General features: G+C 42.7%; 1 protein-coding gene across 1 annotated transcript in view; it reads right to left on the bottom strand.

Annotated features, from left to right (window-relative positions):
- Positions 1-597: 597 nt before the first annotated feature.
- il1rapl1a (interleukin 1 receptor accessory protein-like 1a) overlaps positions 598-17,540 on the bottom strand; it is a gene marked incomplete at both ends in the record, with an annotated part of 181,130 nt that continues 164,187 nt past the window's right edge. Inside the window, 5 exons of the mRNA XM_080498496.1 lie at positions 598-1,319; positions 2,856-3,026; positions 6,006-6,149; positions 8,720-8,865; positions 15,023-15,155. Coding sequence (XP_080354622.1) covers positions 598-1,319; positions 2,856-3,026; positions 6,006-6,149; positions 8,720-8,865; positions 15,023-15,155 — 1,316 coding nt within the window. The remainder of the gene's footprint in view (positions 1,320-2,855; positions 3,027-6,005; positions 6,150-8,719; positions 8,866-15,022; positions 15,156-17,540) is intronic.

The following is a 17,540-nucleotide window of genomic DNA, read 5'->3' as shown; positions in this document are numbered from 1 at the left end:
GAAACTCAAAACAGGAAACCAAAAATATACAACTCTGTATAACAAGTTAAAGCAAGTCCTACGGTAGAAAAGGCAACAAACATGATCGAAGAAAACAAACAAAAGAACAAAACAGGAAAACACTGATGCTACAAAAAAATTGAAATATATGTACAGACCCTGTTTTCCTTTTGTTTGTATGTATGCACATTTTCGTGTGTTGATGTATGCATGTATGTGCATGAATTGCAGACGGTGAGTGTTTCTTTAAGGTGGAGTCCGTGTGAGTCCATTTCTCGGATCAAGTTGATGGATGAAACAGTGCGTTTTTTTGTTGTTGTTTTTTTCATGATATCCCCCTCAGTTCCACACACAAAAAAAAAACCATCCCATGTCATTAGGGATGCAGTCCACTTGAGAAACAAGAGAAACCGTGTCCTCAGAACCGCTGCGCTGCCATCGTTCGCAGTTTACATTGGCCGGAGCCAGATGGATCCAAAACATGTGTCTCCGCCGCCGTCACGACCCCTCGCTGCGTTCCCAAGAACAAACAGGCCGAGCCTCGTCACGCCGGACCCAGTCTGACCTTCTTAAAGCTGTCGCCGAGACGACTCGTTGTTACCAGATGACACTCGAGATGCTGGTTTCTCTGGGGAGCAGAGGGAGCATGGCGTTGTTGGCGTGCGCCTCCTCCAGGCTGTGTTCTCGGCTCTTCCCCGGCGGCCTCTGTCCGTTCAGCAGTGTGAGTGGGATGTTGCAGTAGGTGTGCTGGTTCCCCAGGGAGGAGAGCGGTGGCAGGGTCCCTCCGGGGGGCAAGTCATACTCGTAGCTGCGGTAGTAGTGTTTCTGCCTCATGGTGGTGTGGTAGGTGTTGTGGAAGGAGGAGCGCAGCTCTGGGTGGGCGGTGGCCATGGCGGTGGAGGTGGCCGCTGCCATGGAGATGGCGGAGACGGTCTGCAGCTCTCCAAACGGGCCCTGCTCGCTGACGTCCAGCGCCGGTTCGTGCATAAGCATGGGCTCCGTGCGTCTAAACGGCATCTCATACTGCAGCTGCTTCCAGAACTTGGAGTTGAGCTTGTTGCTTTTGGGTCCGCGCCACTTGATGACGGTGAGGGTTTTGATGGTGTGTTTGAGGGCTTCCACTTCCTGGTAGTTCATGATGCCGCGCAACTCGGCGCACTCGATCAGGATGACTTTGATCTCGCCGGTCACCAGCATGTTCCGCAGGCGTGTTTCCAGCTCAAAGATGCTCCAGCCCCGGCGCACCACATAGTTGGGCGTCATGACGATAATGAGGCGCTTGCTCTGGTCGACACAGCGGGCCACGTCCTCGATGTAGGCTGCAGCAGGCAGGAGCGGAGGAAAGATGAGAAAGAGCGCTCATCAGACATAAAAGTTGCAGATATAAGTTAATAATGTGCTGATATCGCTGACTAAAGACAGAACCGTGACATGTAATGATGGATGACTATCAGACACAAACACGAGACAATGACAGGTGGTTGTTTTGTCGTTTCCCTCAAGTATCTGACCTATTAACACTCATTTCAGCCTCTCGCTTAAAGTGTGCAGACAGTGTGTGTTTGTGTGGATGCACATCTATCCAACTGCAGTGAAAGATGTTTTACAAAGAGCAGATACGGCTATTGCCGTAATCGTAAAAACAAGTTATTGATGAAGCTGCACAGGATCAGACTGAGTCTATCTTGGCTTGTTTCAGATCGCATGGTGCCACTCTAAGCATCTCTCTGAAGGACCAGGTAAATGAAAGCAGAGGAAAAGACTGAGGGCGAGTACCTCCAAAGAGCCGTGTGTCATCCTGGTAATGCTCATGGGTGAGACCTAAACATAAACATTTTCACATTCAGGTCACAGGAAGAACACAGCAACAGGCACAAAAAAAAACAAAAAAAAACATTCTCAACACACTTGTAATAGTGGCAGCATCTACTCATCTTTTTCTTTATTTTATTATTTTTTAATTTCACATATGATTAATCACACACCATGTTTCCCTGATTGGACATTCATCTACAGTGATTTTACTTGGCGCAGATGCTGCCGGCAATTTTCTTTTGATTAAAGGATAGAAGCAGCTCAGTCAGCGGGGCTCAGAGCCTTCGCACATTACTCACTGATATTTAATTCTGTCTGGACCGGCGAGGACGTGTTTGCGTTTTATCTGTTCCACATGAAGCCAAAAGTATAAACACAAAGCATCACTACTAACTAGAGCACAGTGTGCACCACTGGCATGCGCAGACTGATAAGCAGAGCTAGCACGCATGAGAATATGTTCAGACAGAATTTTTATGGATTTATTAATGCTTGGATGAAAAACCAGGGCGTATGATAGATTTGTTCAATATATGAGCTCCCAGTACACACTGTATACAGTGTTCCCACATCCGCAGTAGAGCCACTGATCTTAAACTTTAATCCACAGGCGTTTGGATAGGACATTTCTATAAAAGGGTTCATACTGGCAGAGGTTCACAGAAAATTACCCTTATCTAATCATCATTTATAAGTGTGGAGATCTTTTGCCTGACAGCACAAAATGTTGCAACACAAGACGGTGGAAAAAACAAAAACAAACAACAAACCACACTGAGGACAAACAAGATGCAACAAAACACTTCGAACTACGATGTGCCAAACGCTGCGCCGAGACTGTCCACACAGAGATATTTGGTTGCTGCATGGCACACACACACACACACACACACACGCACACGCGCACACACACACACACACACACACACACACACACACACACACACACACACACACACACACACACACACACACACACACACACACACACACACACACACACACACACACACACACACACACACACACACAGTCCTTACTTCCAGTGGGAATGAGGTCTCGATCGGGGATGAAGAGCTTGTATCCATAATGTTTCTCCAGCACATCGGGGAGGATCTCCAGGGCAAAGCGCTCCTCCTCCCTGGTCTCCTGACTCCACTGGTCAGGGTCCACTTTGGTGTAGGACAGATACGCATCATAGTCTTTATTTTCTAGGGAAAAATAAATGAAAAGAGAATAGATTAAAAAAAAAAATCCAACTCGTAGTCCCTGTAGTGCAGCCACAACAGAATAAAACATAACTGTAGTCATCATTGCAGTGCGAGAATGACTCTCCTAATGAGGGAAGAAACACATCCTAATATTATACATTATAATTTATTGGCCCACTTTTGACATTCCTGGTATCACCATATGAACACTATAAGCATTATTGATAACCCCAAATGCAGTATTACATGGCCCAGACTGACTAATATGAGGAAGGTAACTCGTTCCAGTAACAGGGAGCATCCTAAACTAACACTCCTCCCTTCCCCCCTGTTCGTCACACTGTTACACCAAAAGACCAATTATCCACTGCAGTATGCACGCCGGGCAGCAAAGTGCATCACTGTGTTCTTTTTAACCACCAATTTCAATGTTAGAGTCCTAAAAATGTTATTAGATTGCATTATGTCTGTCTTGCTGCTGTGCAGGTTTTTTTTTTTTTTTTTCATAATTGCCCGATTGCCCCTCCGGGATAAATAGAGCTCTTCTGATACTGATCCTGATAGAACACTCATGCACGACACACTTTGACCCATTTACAACAAGCGCAAAAGGATATAACGAATTACAAATGCTCACATTGTAGGAACTAAGCAATAGTTTTAAGCATGAGATTTCACTCATACCCAAGTACTATTTACACACTTAATAACTCACAAATGAGTAGGGCCAATTAAACTGATAATAAAGTATCATCAACATATCTGGTTGTCAATAAGTTTATTTTTTTAACAACAAAACTCCCAGTTTTAAATCTACAAGTGCCATTGTCTAATTTTGATATACTTTACTTTTTTTATTTACTGCTAGCTGTTTGATAGATCTCATATTCAGACAGGAACAAATTCTCAGGGTAGGTTTGAGAAAAGTATTATGCAGTTCTGAGTATTTTCCAAGAATGTAACAATAGTTGAACTTGAGTAAAACTTTTCAGTACTTATATATGTAAATACCTTTTAATATATGTACAATATAGTGGCAGTGATATGCACACCATACTAGTACACTAACTGGGCGCAATACACTTTTGATGCATAAGAAAATTACACTCATATGGCCTGACAGATATTTTTTATTAGATCTTGCAGTGGAAATATAAATGAAGTTTTATGTTTAGAAAACTACCACTCACTCAAAATACTGGGTTTTATTGGCCTCTTTGAATCTCACTTACAGACTTGGATCAACTTGATCAAACGGGACCAAAACAGTTCAAATATTAATTTCTGTTGCGTTTTCTGGTAATAATTTTTTTTCAACACTCAAACTTTCAACTGCTGCCGTCATGCTGTGGAATTTTCCCATCAAAAGAGAATGTGTAATAATCATTTCTACATAGATTAAAGTCAAAAACTAACAAAAGTGGTGTTGTAAGACTGAAACGTTGATGCAGGCTTGAGTCTGACATCCTGGTGTGTACATCCAATGCATCCAGACATTTTGTGTGTGTTTTATCTTGTACCCACCATGTTCTCTGCGAGGACTCATTATAATTTTAATTTACTACAAGAATGTTTCATAATCCCGCAGAAATCTTGTGATGTTTCTTTGCGTCAAATCCAAAAATCCCTTTCTGAATCTTGAAATATTCGATATCCTTCTTCAGAATCCTGTCTCATTGCTTAACGACTTTACTGTTATCAGACCGGCCCATCTCATAGACCTGACATACTCCTAGACCATACATGACAAGGATTTTCTCATTGATCACATATTCAATTGACCGTTTTCTTTTTAGAAGAATCAAATTGGGGGTAGACACAAAAATATCCAAATCAAGACTCTTGCAATACCCTTCTTCCTCTCAAAATGATTTCCCAGAAGGCAGCGGAAGAGACTGAAAAGGCAGAAAATAGACGATAGAAGAAAAAAACAGCAGTGGTGACATGTTCAGTAAGTTTCACTCATTATACTCTATATTAGAAATTGAAATGTGGGCCAGCCAAAAAGGGAAGAGGGGATTTTCAGAAAGTCTTTGAGGAGCATGCGCAGCTTTGAAACTGACTGGAAAGGCCAAGGCTGTGCTCGGTATGATCCAAACATCAAACAACGCTTTCAAATTAGCATCCAACCTCGCAAATTAACCACCTAGCAAAGTTGGAAAATCAAAAACAGCTTGTATCAGCAGTCCCCGATGGTATGACTTAATCATGTGGAAGTTTGAGTCAACAAAACCGTGTGTAATAGATAATTCATGCCACTGTAGGAACAATCTAGTGAGTTCAGTCTTTCCAGAATTTTTTGAGAAGAAAGCAAAGAGTCACAGCATCAAGCACAAAGGGAATACACTGGGACATAAACAGAAGAAAAAAAAGATCCTTAACTGAAGCAAAAGTTAACTATGTTCTGAAGAGAAAACAAAAAGTTGCCCTTCAATTTCAGGCTGATTACGCTTTTATTTGCTGCTCGGGGGAAGGCATGTCGAAGCTGTCCAGCTCCCGCGTGCAACTATCTGGCCTCTGACAGCAGCGGGTGGGCGTCACTTCATGACATATTGAGACTGATCTCTTTTTAAATGGGCAACAAATTGAAAAAGTGTCTCCTCCCCCTATGCACCCATGACATCAATATAAATACACAATCACATGCACCTCCACACAGACAGCAGAGGGAGAGAGGGGAAATGGGGCCGCTGACACTGAGACGAAACTGGAAAAGACATCTGGATCTACCAGGGATTCAGATGGAGTGAGGCACACACACACACACACACACACACAAAACCATGTGCGTAGAGAACGTATTCGCATCTATGAAAACAAACGCACGGAGACCACAACTCTCGTCGTCTCCGCTTGCTTGACATTGACACCTGGATGAGAAAGTCTAGCTGAAGAAGGCGAAAACTAGAAGGGGGTTAAAAGGCAGGAGGAAGAGACGGATGGAGGATCGTTTTTGGAGATGCATTGCACCGTCTTTACCTCCGTCCACGTCCTCGCTGCCAAAGTGCCTCCTATAGAACAGCATCAGCTCAATCTTGTAGCATTTGTAGAGGGAGATGAGAAAGATGAGAAGCAGCAGGATTGCTCCCAACCCTCCTGCCAGCTCCACGGTGTACATGAGCTCTGCTGAGAATAACACACACAGACCAGAAGACATTAAAACCTGCAGAAACAGGGATTGCTTGAAATCTTTCATCTTCTTCTTCTTCTTTTTTTTTTTTTTGTTATTTTCTCTGGATGCGGCAAACGCACTAAACTGGTTATTTATTCTCCACCAAGCTTAAACGCAAAGAGTTTCTTCTTTGTTCATTATTTTCCTTCTGAACCCAAAGAACAAGGCACTTATTGGTCACATTTACATTTGCAGAAAAGTTGGACCATCATCAGCTCCTTCATTGCACAGAATCAATCTTGGGAGACACGAGGATCATAATGAGTTCAAGAAAAATGAAAAGCCACATTGCAAGACACATGGAAAAAAAGAAAGAGAGGAGATAATGAGAAATTGGGTTCATTTCTTTGCGGTGCAGCACGCACTTTGGCTCTCATCCATATGGAATTGTGACAATCCGGGACATGGGTGGAGGCGTTTTCAAAACAGGAGAATTGAGGATTCGCTCGCCTCTCTATCATGCCGCTTTCCCCCAAAGTTCTTTCATTTCTCCTTCCACTCTTTAGTCTACATCCCTCCACTCATTTCTCTTCTCTATTATCTCCTCCCCATCTCTCCAGAGACCAAGCCTGGGGGAGGATGAGTTATGAAGTGTATTAAAGCAGCATTTACCTGTTTGGCTCAGCTCGAAGTGCTTCACCTTATATCTCTGTCACATTGTGGGCTGCAATCTGCTGCCATGGCAACCAAAATGCACTTCAAGCATTTCCATATTGAGGGGACAAATGTTTAAAGGCAGAAACAACAATCAAGGGAAACCATTCTTTTTTTTTTTTACTTCAACAACAGATGTCCATTTTTGTTTACAAAATGGTTCATGTGTTTATAGGGCACTCCCTAGGATACATAGAATTTAACATTTTTAATCTCATGCATCATTAAAAGACTTATACTGAAGACTACATATATACATTATAGGATTTTTCAAAATAATTAAATATTACTTTTAAGACAATTTGGGTTTGTGGTTGAAAATGGAAATAGTCAATTATGTTTTATGGATGAATATATGAATTCAAGTATTCCTGTCAAGCAGATGTGTCAAAGATTGATGTATGTAACTAATGAATGTATTTCAGGTGGATGGATGGGTAGTTTGATAAAAGGAAAAATATTTGCAAACAAACATACCTGCATATACACATACATATCACGCACACGCACACACACACGCACACGCACACGCACACGCACACGCACACACACACACACACAAACTAAATGTATTTTGAAATGCTTCTAGTAATCAGGTCACTGTACTTTATCTGTGCAGGTTGTTATGTGCCTGATGGTTTCTAGGTTAGGCATGGTCTATTTCTGGTGCTGTTTTTAGTCCTTCAGCTAGGATAAACAAACCGTTCGCTATATATTTACCCTACAAGCCTTACTGATCTTCTGAGACATGTTGCTGCATGAGTGGCAACAAGTGTACGCTGTGAAATGTCAAGCAACTTCTACTTGTGAAGACAGCTTTTTATTTTTTCTGCATCGGTTGGTGAATTTTCTTTCTGTTTTAAAAAAATAAAATAAACAACAGCTCTTACTGGGAGTGAGAAAAACATTCATCTAATTGGCTGTTTATTATCCCTCGCCGTAACTTTGTAGTTTGCGACTCATTATCAGCAATAATCGTCACTCTCCAAGTTGTTTACATTTCACTGACCACTACCTCCTTTTGCCACTCTATCTTTCCATTCCTCGCCCTCTTTCTTGTGAGACGGTGGCAAAAGGCCTCCTGCGGGGACGTTAGACCTGCTGCAGGGCGGATGCAGTGAAGCATGTGCGGAGAAGGGACATGAAATAAACATCAGACTAATATGGATGAGAGAAAATCCCTGCCAGAGAGACGGAGAGCTTGATTTGAAGTCTTTCTTTGTATCTCTCTCTCTCTCTCTCTCTTTCTCTCTCTCTGGATCTGCTGCTTTGAGAGTTAAATGAAGCCGTCTACAGCCCACAAAGACCATTCATACGGAATTGCCTTGTCTGACAAAGGACGATCACAGAGACGGGGATTAAAGTAAGGAAACATGTAATTGTATGCTGAACCTATTGGACTGTTGGAAACGCTGAGGACTAATTTGCTGCTTAAACAGCCATCAAATTACCTTCCTTTTAGGGTGACAGCCAGCGCATGAAAAAAGCTTCAGACAAGTCATGTTGGAAAGCCAAAAACATCACATAGCTACGTGTGCACATGCAGCAGATGTGAAACCACCAAATGGTCTAAAAAGCTTGTGGAGATCTGTGTGAAATAATCTAGATAATACAGATAATACAGAATATTTACATTTGATATAATGGTGTAACAAGGCTTCGATGATTTTATTTATCTTCTACTTGAAGACAGCTGGAAAAAGGTGACAAAGAATATATATTGGAGGGTGTCATTGTGACAAGGGAAGAAAAACTAAAGTTTTTTTTAACTTCATAAAGCCACCTTTTGGGAACAAAACAAAAAAAATGACTTTAATGGAGGAAACACTTTAAAAGAGAGCAGTGAGAAATCAGTCAGCGCTCTTACCCCGTCTGAAAAGCTGGATGGTGGCTTGGCGACGGCCAATACCATTTTCCACATAACACGAATAATTTCCCAGGTCTTCCTCCTCTAAGGTGTCAATAGTCAAGGATATAGCCACCTCCTTTTCACCAAGATGCTCCTTGACGACCCTGCGGGATACAAATGAGACACAATATGGATCAAGTCTCCTCTGGAGCAGTTTTTAAACGGTCTCTGGTGAAATCTAAACTTATACACCACCTCACACTTTGTCTCCAACCAGTAAACTTTGCTTAAATACTGGACTTTATAATGTATTTCACCCTAAGGGACATTGTTGGGATCCGCAGACATTTGCTCATCTTTGCTAACAAGAGACCTTTACTCTAAAATGCAGGGTGAATTTTTCATGATAGCCTGAAAATATTGCACTTACTTATGGATTTGCACAGTTGTTTCTTTTTGAACTTGTTTTCATTAGAATGAAGTTATTGAATTTGTTTCCCTTTTTCAGCAAGATATTGCAACTTGCAAATGGGGTTAAAAACCCGGGTCCACCTCACTCAAGATCAAGACTTAAGCCAGTCAACCACCAGCAGGATTAGAATTAAATAAAGTACAAGAAAAACTTTCCTCAAATTACAATTTTTGTTGTTGTAATTTATTAGGAAAGAAAAGGTATCCTCCAGCCTTTAAAATGGTAAAACTTCACAAATCTCAGCTTTTGTCACAAAATAAGCGCGTTATAATTTAAAAACGGAGAATATTCTCCACCAATGAGTGTGTGTGGCGCACAAATATAGCATCTAAATAAAAGCTCAGGTACTTCATGGTAAGTTAATTTTCTTTCCCCGCACTGAAAGCATACAAGAAATGAAAATCAATAAGGGAACTTTCTCAGCTCGTGTGTGTGGTTGTGTGTGTGTGTGTGTGTGTGTGTGTGTGGGGTGGTGGTGGTGGTGGGGGGTCAAATAATGGCGATGAGAAGAAAATCTTTTTATAGCGGCTGCCATGGAAACGGCGAGAAGGAGAGAAAGTAATATTCCATAAAGTAAATGAGTGTCCCCCTGCTGGGCTGGTTGAGCCTGATGGAGGAGAGAACAGGGAGAAAATGGTCCCTCATACCTTAGATACACTACTTAGCCTACTTTTACAGCATCCTCAGCACAAATGACACTTTGGAGGAAACAAAGTGCAAATGAGTGGAGGGGGAAAAAAACCCAACAACAACAACATTTCTCTGTATGTTTGTGTAGGTTGTGTGTCCCTGCATGTATCAAACACTGTGCTTAGAAGGACGAGTCAGATGAGGGAGGAAGAAAGAGTGTTTGAGTGTGTGCGTGTGTGTGTGTGTGCGTGTGTGTGTGTGTGTAGGGGGATAATGACTCCCAAGCATTTCACTCCTCTCTTGCATTCAAGCCGATAAACTGCACATAAGATATAAAGACTGGGCATTGGTAATTGAAAGTGTATCCTGGGCTGAGCCTGTTGTGCTGTGAGGTTGGGCACTCGGAGAGGGAAGCACGGGGGATAATTCATGTCTCTCCGGGAGCAGCGGTTACTTTGAAGCCCCGCACCTCACATGATCGCGCCATGTGAGCTGGAACACTCGCAGCACTCGCTTCCATACAATCCTGGCGGATAACAAATGCCTCTAAGTGGAGATGAGGAGGGTCGGAGGTTTGAGTAGGTGGCCACTGAAGTGCAGGCAAAACATACACGTACGAGGAATAATAGGCTGAAAACTGCGAACCCGCACAAACTGCTGGGCTGGAGACTGAACGTCACTGCGTCACTAACCCATACAATTTAAACCACTTAACAGGTAACGCGAATAGCAGCCATCATCTCATTACAATGGCACCTGTCAAGAGGTGTGCTACATTATGGAGCGAGTGAACACTTAGTTCTCGTCGTTGATGTGTTAGAGGCAGAGAAATGGTGAGAACGACTTTGACAAAGATTGGAGCATCTCCCAAACTGATGCTCAAGTGGTGGTGGGGGGCTTGTTAGAGCCTGATATGTAACACTGACCCAAAATGATAGCAAATGTATTAATAACTGGCCAATAATGTAAAAAGTTTTAACAAGAATTTAAATGTGATCTTAATATTTTTAATGTTATAAATTATATTGTGCTAACGACAGGAAGAAACAGATTACAGATTATAGAGAACAGAAGACTATAAATGACTTGGGCAATCTCAATCATACATGAATACTATAAACTGTATATAGATATATGTATAAACAAATAGTCCAAACTCATTCTTTCACTGTTATCAAAACTGAAGCAGTTCAGGTCCAAAACATAAATTATTGACTCACATTATGATGAAATAAAATTATTGCAGTATTAGGGGAAAAATATTTTGCCTGCCCCAAAATGTATTAATAAATGTATAAGTTTTGGGCTCAGCGTCTTGTTACATTATTGACCAGTTGTTATATTTTGGGTTTTATTACATTATATTTGATGACATTTTGGGTTGTTGTTACATATCGGGCCCTAACTGGGCTCGAAGTCTGCAGCCGTGTCGATACACAGGTGGGTCCGGGGGGCTGGGGCAGTGAAGGCTGATCTGTGAGGTTCCAGCGAACACAAGAGCCACTGTGGAATAAGTCAGCATATTCGGTAAACCGGCGTTAATGTCATTGAGTACTGCAATGATGATTTATGTAAATTTGAATGAAATGTGACAGGGATGTCTTTTTTTCCCCCCAACCTTCCTTTGTTTTGTTTTGTTTTGTTTTTGCATCACTTGAGCATCTACAATTCCCACCAGCGTAATTTCAGAAGCTGAGCGGTTTTTCAATGAGTCTTGTGCTTCTGCCCTGTGGCCAACTTTTATGTGTTCATCGATTCAAATTTGATAAAAAATAATTAGCAAGAATTTTGTGATGTTTTCTTTTCTTCCCTTTTCAAAATTATGTATTGTGTATTTGCTTTTACAATACACTCCAGATCCGTGCTGTATGTCTGACTGTTCACAATGAAAATAATGCCATGATGAATCCTCGTGGCCATGAGTTGTATTGTATTTAATCCTACTGGGTAACACTGGTTCCCACCATTCATTTAGAATCAGAATCAGAATCAGAATCAGAATTGTCTTTATCATCATTGTACAGGTACAACGAAATTGCAGAGAAAGTTTTGGGAAAAGAAGGACAACAAGAGGTGAGGAGAAGAGGGGGGGGAAATGCAGATTACAGACTGTGCTCTAAGGAGCACAGTCTGTAATTGGGGAAAAAAAATCCAACTCAGGCACATTTAAGCATCAACAGACAGATTTACCACATATAAGTATTTGCTGGTTTGAGCTGCTCAGTGGTGAAGCCTCTTGTCTCACAGTGGGAAGATTCCAGTTTGATTTTGGTCTTTGGGCTTTTCTATGTGGCGTTTGCACACACATACTTTCTCCTGGTACTCAAGCCACCTCATACAGTCAAGTAATACATGCAAGTTCAGTAAATGAGTGTCTCTAAATGGCTTCTATCTGAAAGTGTGGGCGTGTTTGCCCTGTGATGAGCCTCGCCAGGGTATACCCATTAGATTGGCTGGAACCTGGTGCAACACTCGACTGGATAAACCAGGAATCACAAGTAACAATGGCTTTCTTCAGCAGGATAATGCATACTGCCATGAAAACGTTTCAGGGGTAAAATTGCCAAGGGAACGCCGTAGAGTGGTATTTTGAACAAACAAATCTGATCCAAGAAAGTCCCACCTCTTAATTTCCTGAAGTGACACTGTGTGAGACTTTGAAAATGTTTAAAGGTGTTGGACTTGGCGCATAGGCATGTTGGAGTTGTTTTGACGGTATGATGAGTATTAAGTATTAAGTTTTAATATCTTGTAGCCGATCACTGTGCAGTAGACTGTGCACTGACTGAAAGATGTTCCGATTGTAAGAATGGTATGCAAATTCTTGTAAAACCCTGCGGAAAATTCCTCTGCTTTTCTGGGGCTGTGATCAAGTTTATTGATATAGCCAGAGCAGAGAGAGTTAAGTCTCCGACTTGTTCTCAACCGTGGCTACTGCAGGCACTTTTCCTTACATATTGTCGCTCTCCTTCATTAGCAAAACCTCTGTGTTTGCTCACTTAGTGATCAATTTCCAGCCTTTTTCACAACTTTCATACTTTCTGTTTAATGTACACCTGCAAAACACCAACTGAATTGGGTCAATAGCTTATTGATGAACTATTTTATTATGCTGAGCCAGATTTGTTTAGCTAATTTATTAATCTCTGCATCGTATGCTAATGTCTAGTCATCCATGCTATGATAACAGCGTAAGCCTTGTCTCGCTGGTGCAAATGAGAATTTATGGAGTTAGGTCGCTATAGAAATTAACTCCCCCAAATCAATAAGCTCAGAGCTGGCTAAATATATGCCTGCAGAAAGTCTAAGCTCAAGGCATGAGTCCTCTCTGAGTTTTATCACTAATGCACCAGCAGGCAAATTTAAGCCCAATGTACGCGAGTACCAGCTTGATGAACGTAGGTAAGTCTTAAAAAAACGTGGGGTCTAAAAAGAGGGTGAGCTTGGCTCTGGAGAAACAGATTTGTCTGTGCTTCTTCATTCTTTCTATTTCTCTCCGTGTTTCCTTGCCCCACATTTCCGGCTACGGTTATGAAAGCAACACCAAAGCGCAGGCTGGATGTGAAGATGCCTGGGGTAGCAGCATCAGCAACAGAGAGTGCATGATCGAATATATTATTGATCAGCTCCATGAAATATTGGTATGAATTATTGAAAAGACAACCCCTCGGCCTGCGAGTGGGGGAATCCTGGTGCGAGGGAGTGATGGAGGAGAAGGAGATAGAGGCAGAGACAGACGGAGGAGCGGTGTGGGTGGTTGAACTAAGGTTTGTGTCTGCTGAATCTTCATATCAGTGAACTCACTATCAGAAATGTGTCTTTATTGCTTCACTCATCAGTGACTTCAACTGGGTTTTTTTTTGTTTGTTTTACACATCTTCCCTGTCTACAGCCACTCTCTTTTCTCCACCTCTCCCACTCATTCCCTCAGAGCCCTCCTCCTCAGCTCCCCGTGGCCCATCTGCATGCTGCTTAGGTGGGTGCAGAGAGAGCGAGAGAGAGAGAGAGAGAGAGAGAGAGAGAGCGAGAGATAGCGGTAGCGGCGGCGGTGTGAAAAATGGCAGTTGTTAACCATCTGACAGGACTGTCTCCCCCGAGCTGCAGCCTCTCCAAACAACTCTAAATGGAAACATGCACATGGACGAGGGAATGGACTTGTTTAAATGTGTAACAGCACGAGGAGGGGAGAGATGCGGAGATGGGCTTGTTTTAAGTGTCTGAAAGCCCTGAAAGTGTGGCTTTTGTCTCGAAGCGTTTGCAGCATTACATTATAATCAGACCACAGTCAAGGGAAATGTAGTGTATGTAATGTACATAAACAGCCTTCTGAAAACAGGTGCAGCACCATGCTTGGACCTGTATGTGCAGGGTATGAGCTGGCTTTTTGTAAACCTCAAGAATAGCAATCTATTTTTCCCAATCAAAAATACTTTGTGAGTAAAAACAAATATAATATTCTCCTCTGGTGGTGCATTAGCTTGCCTGTTGACCTTGAGTGCAGGCGACTGGGGTTTGACTCCCTGTTGGACAAGGAGGCACAACTGGTCTGAAAACTAAGCAAGTTCATGCCACGAGTTGCAATGACGTTCTTCTCAAAGGCAGTGGTCAAATACACACTTACTATGAAAACACTATGTGTGTGCAGTTATCATTTCTTCAAAGTCTGAACTTTTTAAATCCAGAGATACAAAGGTCGGAACACGATTTGCTTTGCCACAAATTAGAATCCAATGGAAAAACCCAATTTCTTTTGATTGAAAAATGTTCTAAATTAAACATCACTGAAGAAAAAATGCCAAAAAGAGAAAGAAAAACGGCACATTAATTTGGTTCAGTTTTCATTAATTTCGACCATACTCAATAAATAAACCTTTTCCGTACCACCGTGGGTGATTCTCTTCTTGGTGCTGCTTCTGTTCATTTGAAAACGTAATATAAACCAAAAACAATTAAGGTGCCAAAATCAGAGAAAAAGGACATTTCAAATATCTGCATTGTATTCATACCATGGCCAGATATATTGAAATCAGTATCTAGTAGGAAGCAAGGGAATTAAACTCTGGAAAATGGCTGGTTTGCTGTATGCAATTTGGAGTTAATGGACTAAAACATGCAAAACCATTGATTTCCTCCTTTAATATTGGTGGTAAATTGCTATTAATTCCGCATTACTGCCAAGTCCAGTGAAATGATTTCAATTCGGGTCACGTGTCACTTACTTGATGTCGGTCTCTTGGACTCGCTCTTCATCCAGGTCCTCGATGAACTTCTCGCCCTTCATCCAGTAGATGAGGGGGCTGACGTCGCCACTGTAGCCAAAAAATGCCCGGCATGTGAGGTTCAATGCACTTCCTGCAAAGACAGCAGATGACATAATGTCATGATCAATGGCCCTGCCGTCTCATTAATGATATATATATTTCATGTGCTTTAGCCCCAAAAAATATTGTAATGTATCTCGGAAATGTAGTGGATAATCTGGTGCTCTTCAGTGATGCTCGAGTTTGGAAGGACGACTTGAAACACGGAGTTTGAGATGCTTGAGAGGGGAATTTATTCAGACTTGCAGCCGGAGCGCTCCCGCACATGACAGACAGACACATTCAACAGGTCCTCATGCAAACGCAGGCACACAGAATCTGCCCCCCCCCCCACATACTCCCTCATCCCATATATAAAGCCGCTTCCCCCTAATTCCCCTCCTCTAAGGCCTGGCTCTGGCGCCCAAGTAAACTGCAGCAAAAACAATCCTGATTAATGGGCTCCAGCTGACAAACGCTCACAAACTTCGGTCGGGGTGGCACCGACCTGGCAGATGGGAAGTTAGTTTATTATCAGGAGTGTCCTGGGTTGACGAGAACAAGAGACATCTGTGTCTCTCGCGGATAAGACAGAATCCACATGTAGGTCAGAAGGCCTTATTTTCTATAACAGTAAGTGCCGTCAAAGTCAACAACATCAGCTTCATGTTAAACTACTGGTGACAAGAACTTACATGTTTTGTTGTTAGTTTTTCATGATATTTCCCTCTCAAACACTCCCCCCCAAAAAACACACACACACACACACACACACACACACACACACACACACACACACACACACACACACACACACACACACACACACACACACACACACACACACACACACACACACACACACACACACACACACACACACACACAAGCATCTGTGCACAAAAGTCATATAGCACAAGAAAGTGGAACATTTGTGCACTGTCGACTACATCAGGGTCGTGCAACTGTGACTGAAGCAGACAGACTCTCACCGAGTGTCTGGGGGAACATATCTCTGAATGTTTTGATTGGCTCATTTGGCCAGTAGTGCAGAGATACAGAGGAATGGTTTGAAAGCAAGTAAACAGTAATGAACACATGAGGGCACTCAAGAGCTTCATAAAATCCCCCCTGAGACTGCCCGTGAGGGGAAATATGGCAAAAGGAAGTGAGAGGAGACAGACAATAACATTATTTTATTTTGAGCTGCTGCTGAGTATGAAGGAAGGTCAGGAGTCAACAACGGCTGTTTCCTGAGAGTTGAAATGTGGGAGAAGGAGTAATTATCACTTGGGAGCCAATGGGAGTCTTTGTTTTGTGAATGAATGGATTATTTCTTTGGTCTTACAGTGAGGGCAGGTATTCACCGATAAATATAAATCAAAATGTTTCATTTTCATGTCATTTGAGATTGGTGAAGCACCTAAAATCAGTAATGGAAGTGATAAAAACTATTGCACTGATGAGAAAATGGCATCCCGAGGCCTGGTAAGACTTCCGATGCCTATGAACAATGCATGCATTAGAATGAAGATACGGCACTGCTGGCATATAATATGCACGCGTTTATTTTGCATTCTACTGAAGTGGCATTAGGAGAAGGCCTCGGGTGCAGTGATCACATGCTGCTGCCTCTAAGTGAACGACGCAGAAGACATGTAAACAACACACAGATGGGGGAGGCTCATCAGGCTGCACATACAGTGGGCTGTGTGGTGTAGGACACTCCTCTGGGGAGAGGCAGCGCTGTGAATGGCTTTTAGGTGTATCACTCAGAATGCACTGGGAGAAAGACATGGCGGAGGATGGTGGGGGGAAGGAGAAGCTTTTCCCTGTTTCACAGCAGGGTTCGTGAGCAGGGGCACGAGGTATTTGTTAATGCTGCCTGGCATGTTACAGCACCATGAACCGCTTCAGCAGGAAACTGAAGGGACACCCAACAGACACAAATTGTATTCAGTGCGATACAGACAGCCAGTAAAAGTAGTGTGACGGACTCATCTGCAATCTCTGCAGCCTTATTTGCCCAGATGCTCCATCCGTGTCACTGGCCACCGCCCACCAGTCGCACCGGTCTTCAGCGGGTTATTATTTAAAAGACTGTTTGTCTTGACCTGCAGCTGCCTCCGCGCGCCGACCGGCCCACAAACGGGGCCCCGCTTCAAAAGATTTCAGCAGGTCACCCACAGCACAGGGAAAGTTTCAAGGCATGCGGTGAAGGAGGATGAGGGGACACCCAAGAATGAAGTGATAGTGCTGTCTGTGAGGAGCAGTGGCTGACATTTCCAAAGTTCAACAGCCACTCTCAGCTTGGTATTTGTGCACAGCCGGGCTCTACAAAGGCTACATGCTGTACGTACAAAATAGGAACCTCCTGTGTGTGATTACACACACACACACACACACACACACACACACACACACACACACACACACA

The sequence above is a fragment of the Blennius ocellaris genome (genome assembly GCF_963422515.1).
Source record: "Blennius ocellaris genome assembly, chromosome: 6".
Classification (NCBI taxonomy): domain Eukaryota; kingdom Metazoa; phylum Chordata; class Actinopteri; order Blenniiformes; family Blenniidae; genus Blennius; species Blennius ocellaris.
The sequence above is the reverse complement of the archived record's forward strand: the minus strand, read 5'-3'. Positions and strand labels throughout refer to the sequence as shown.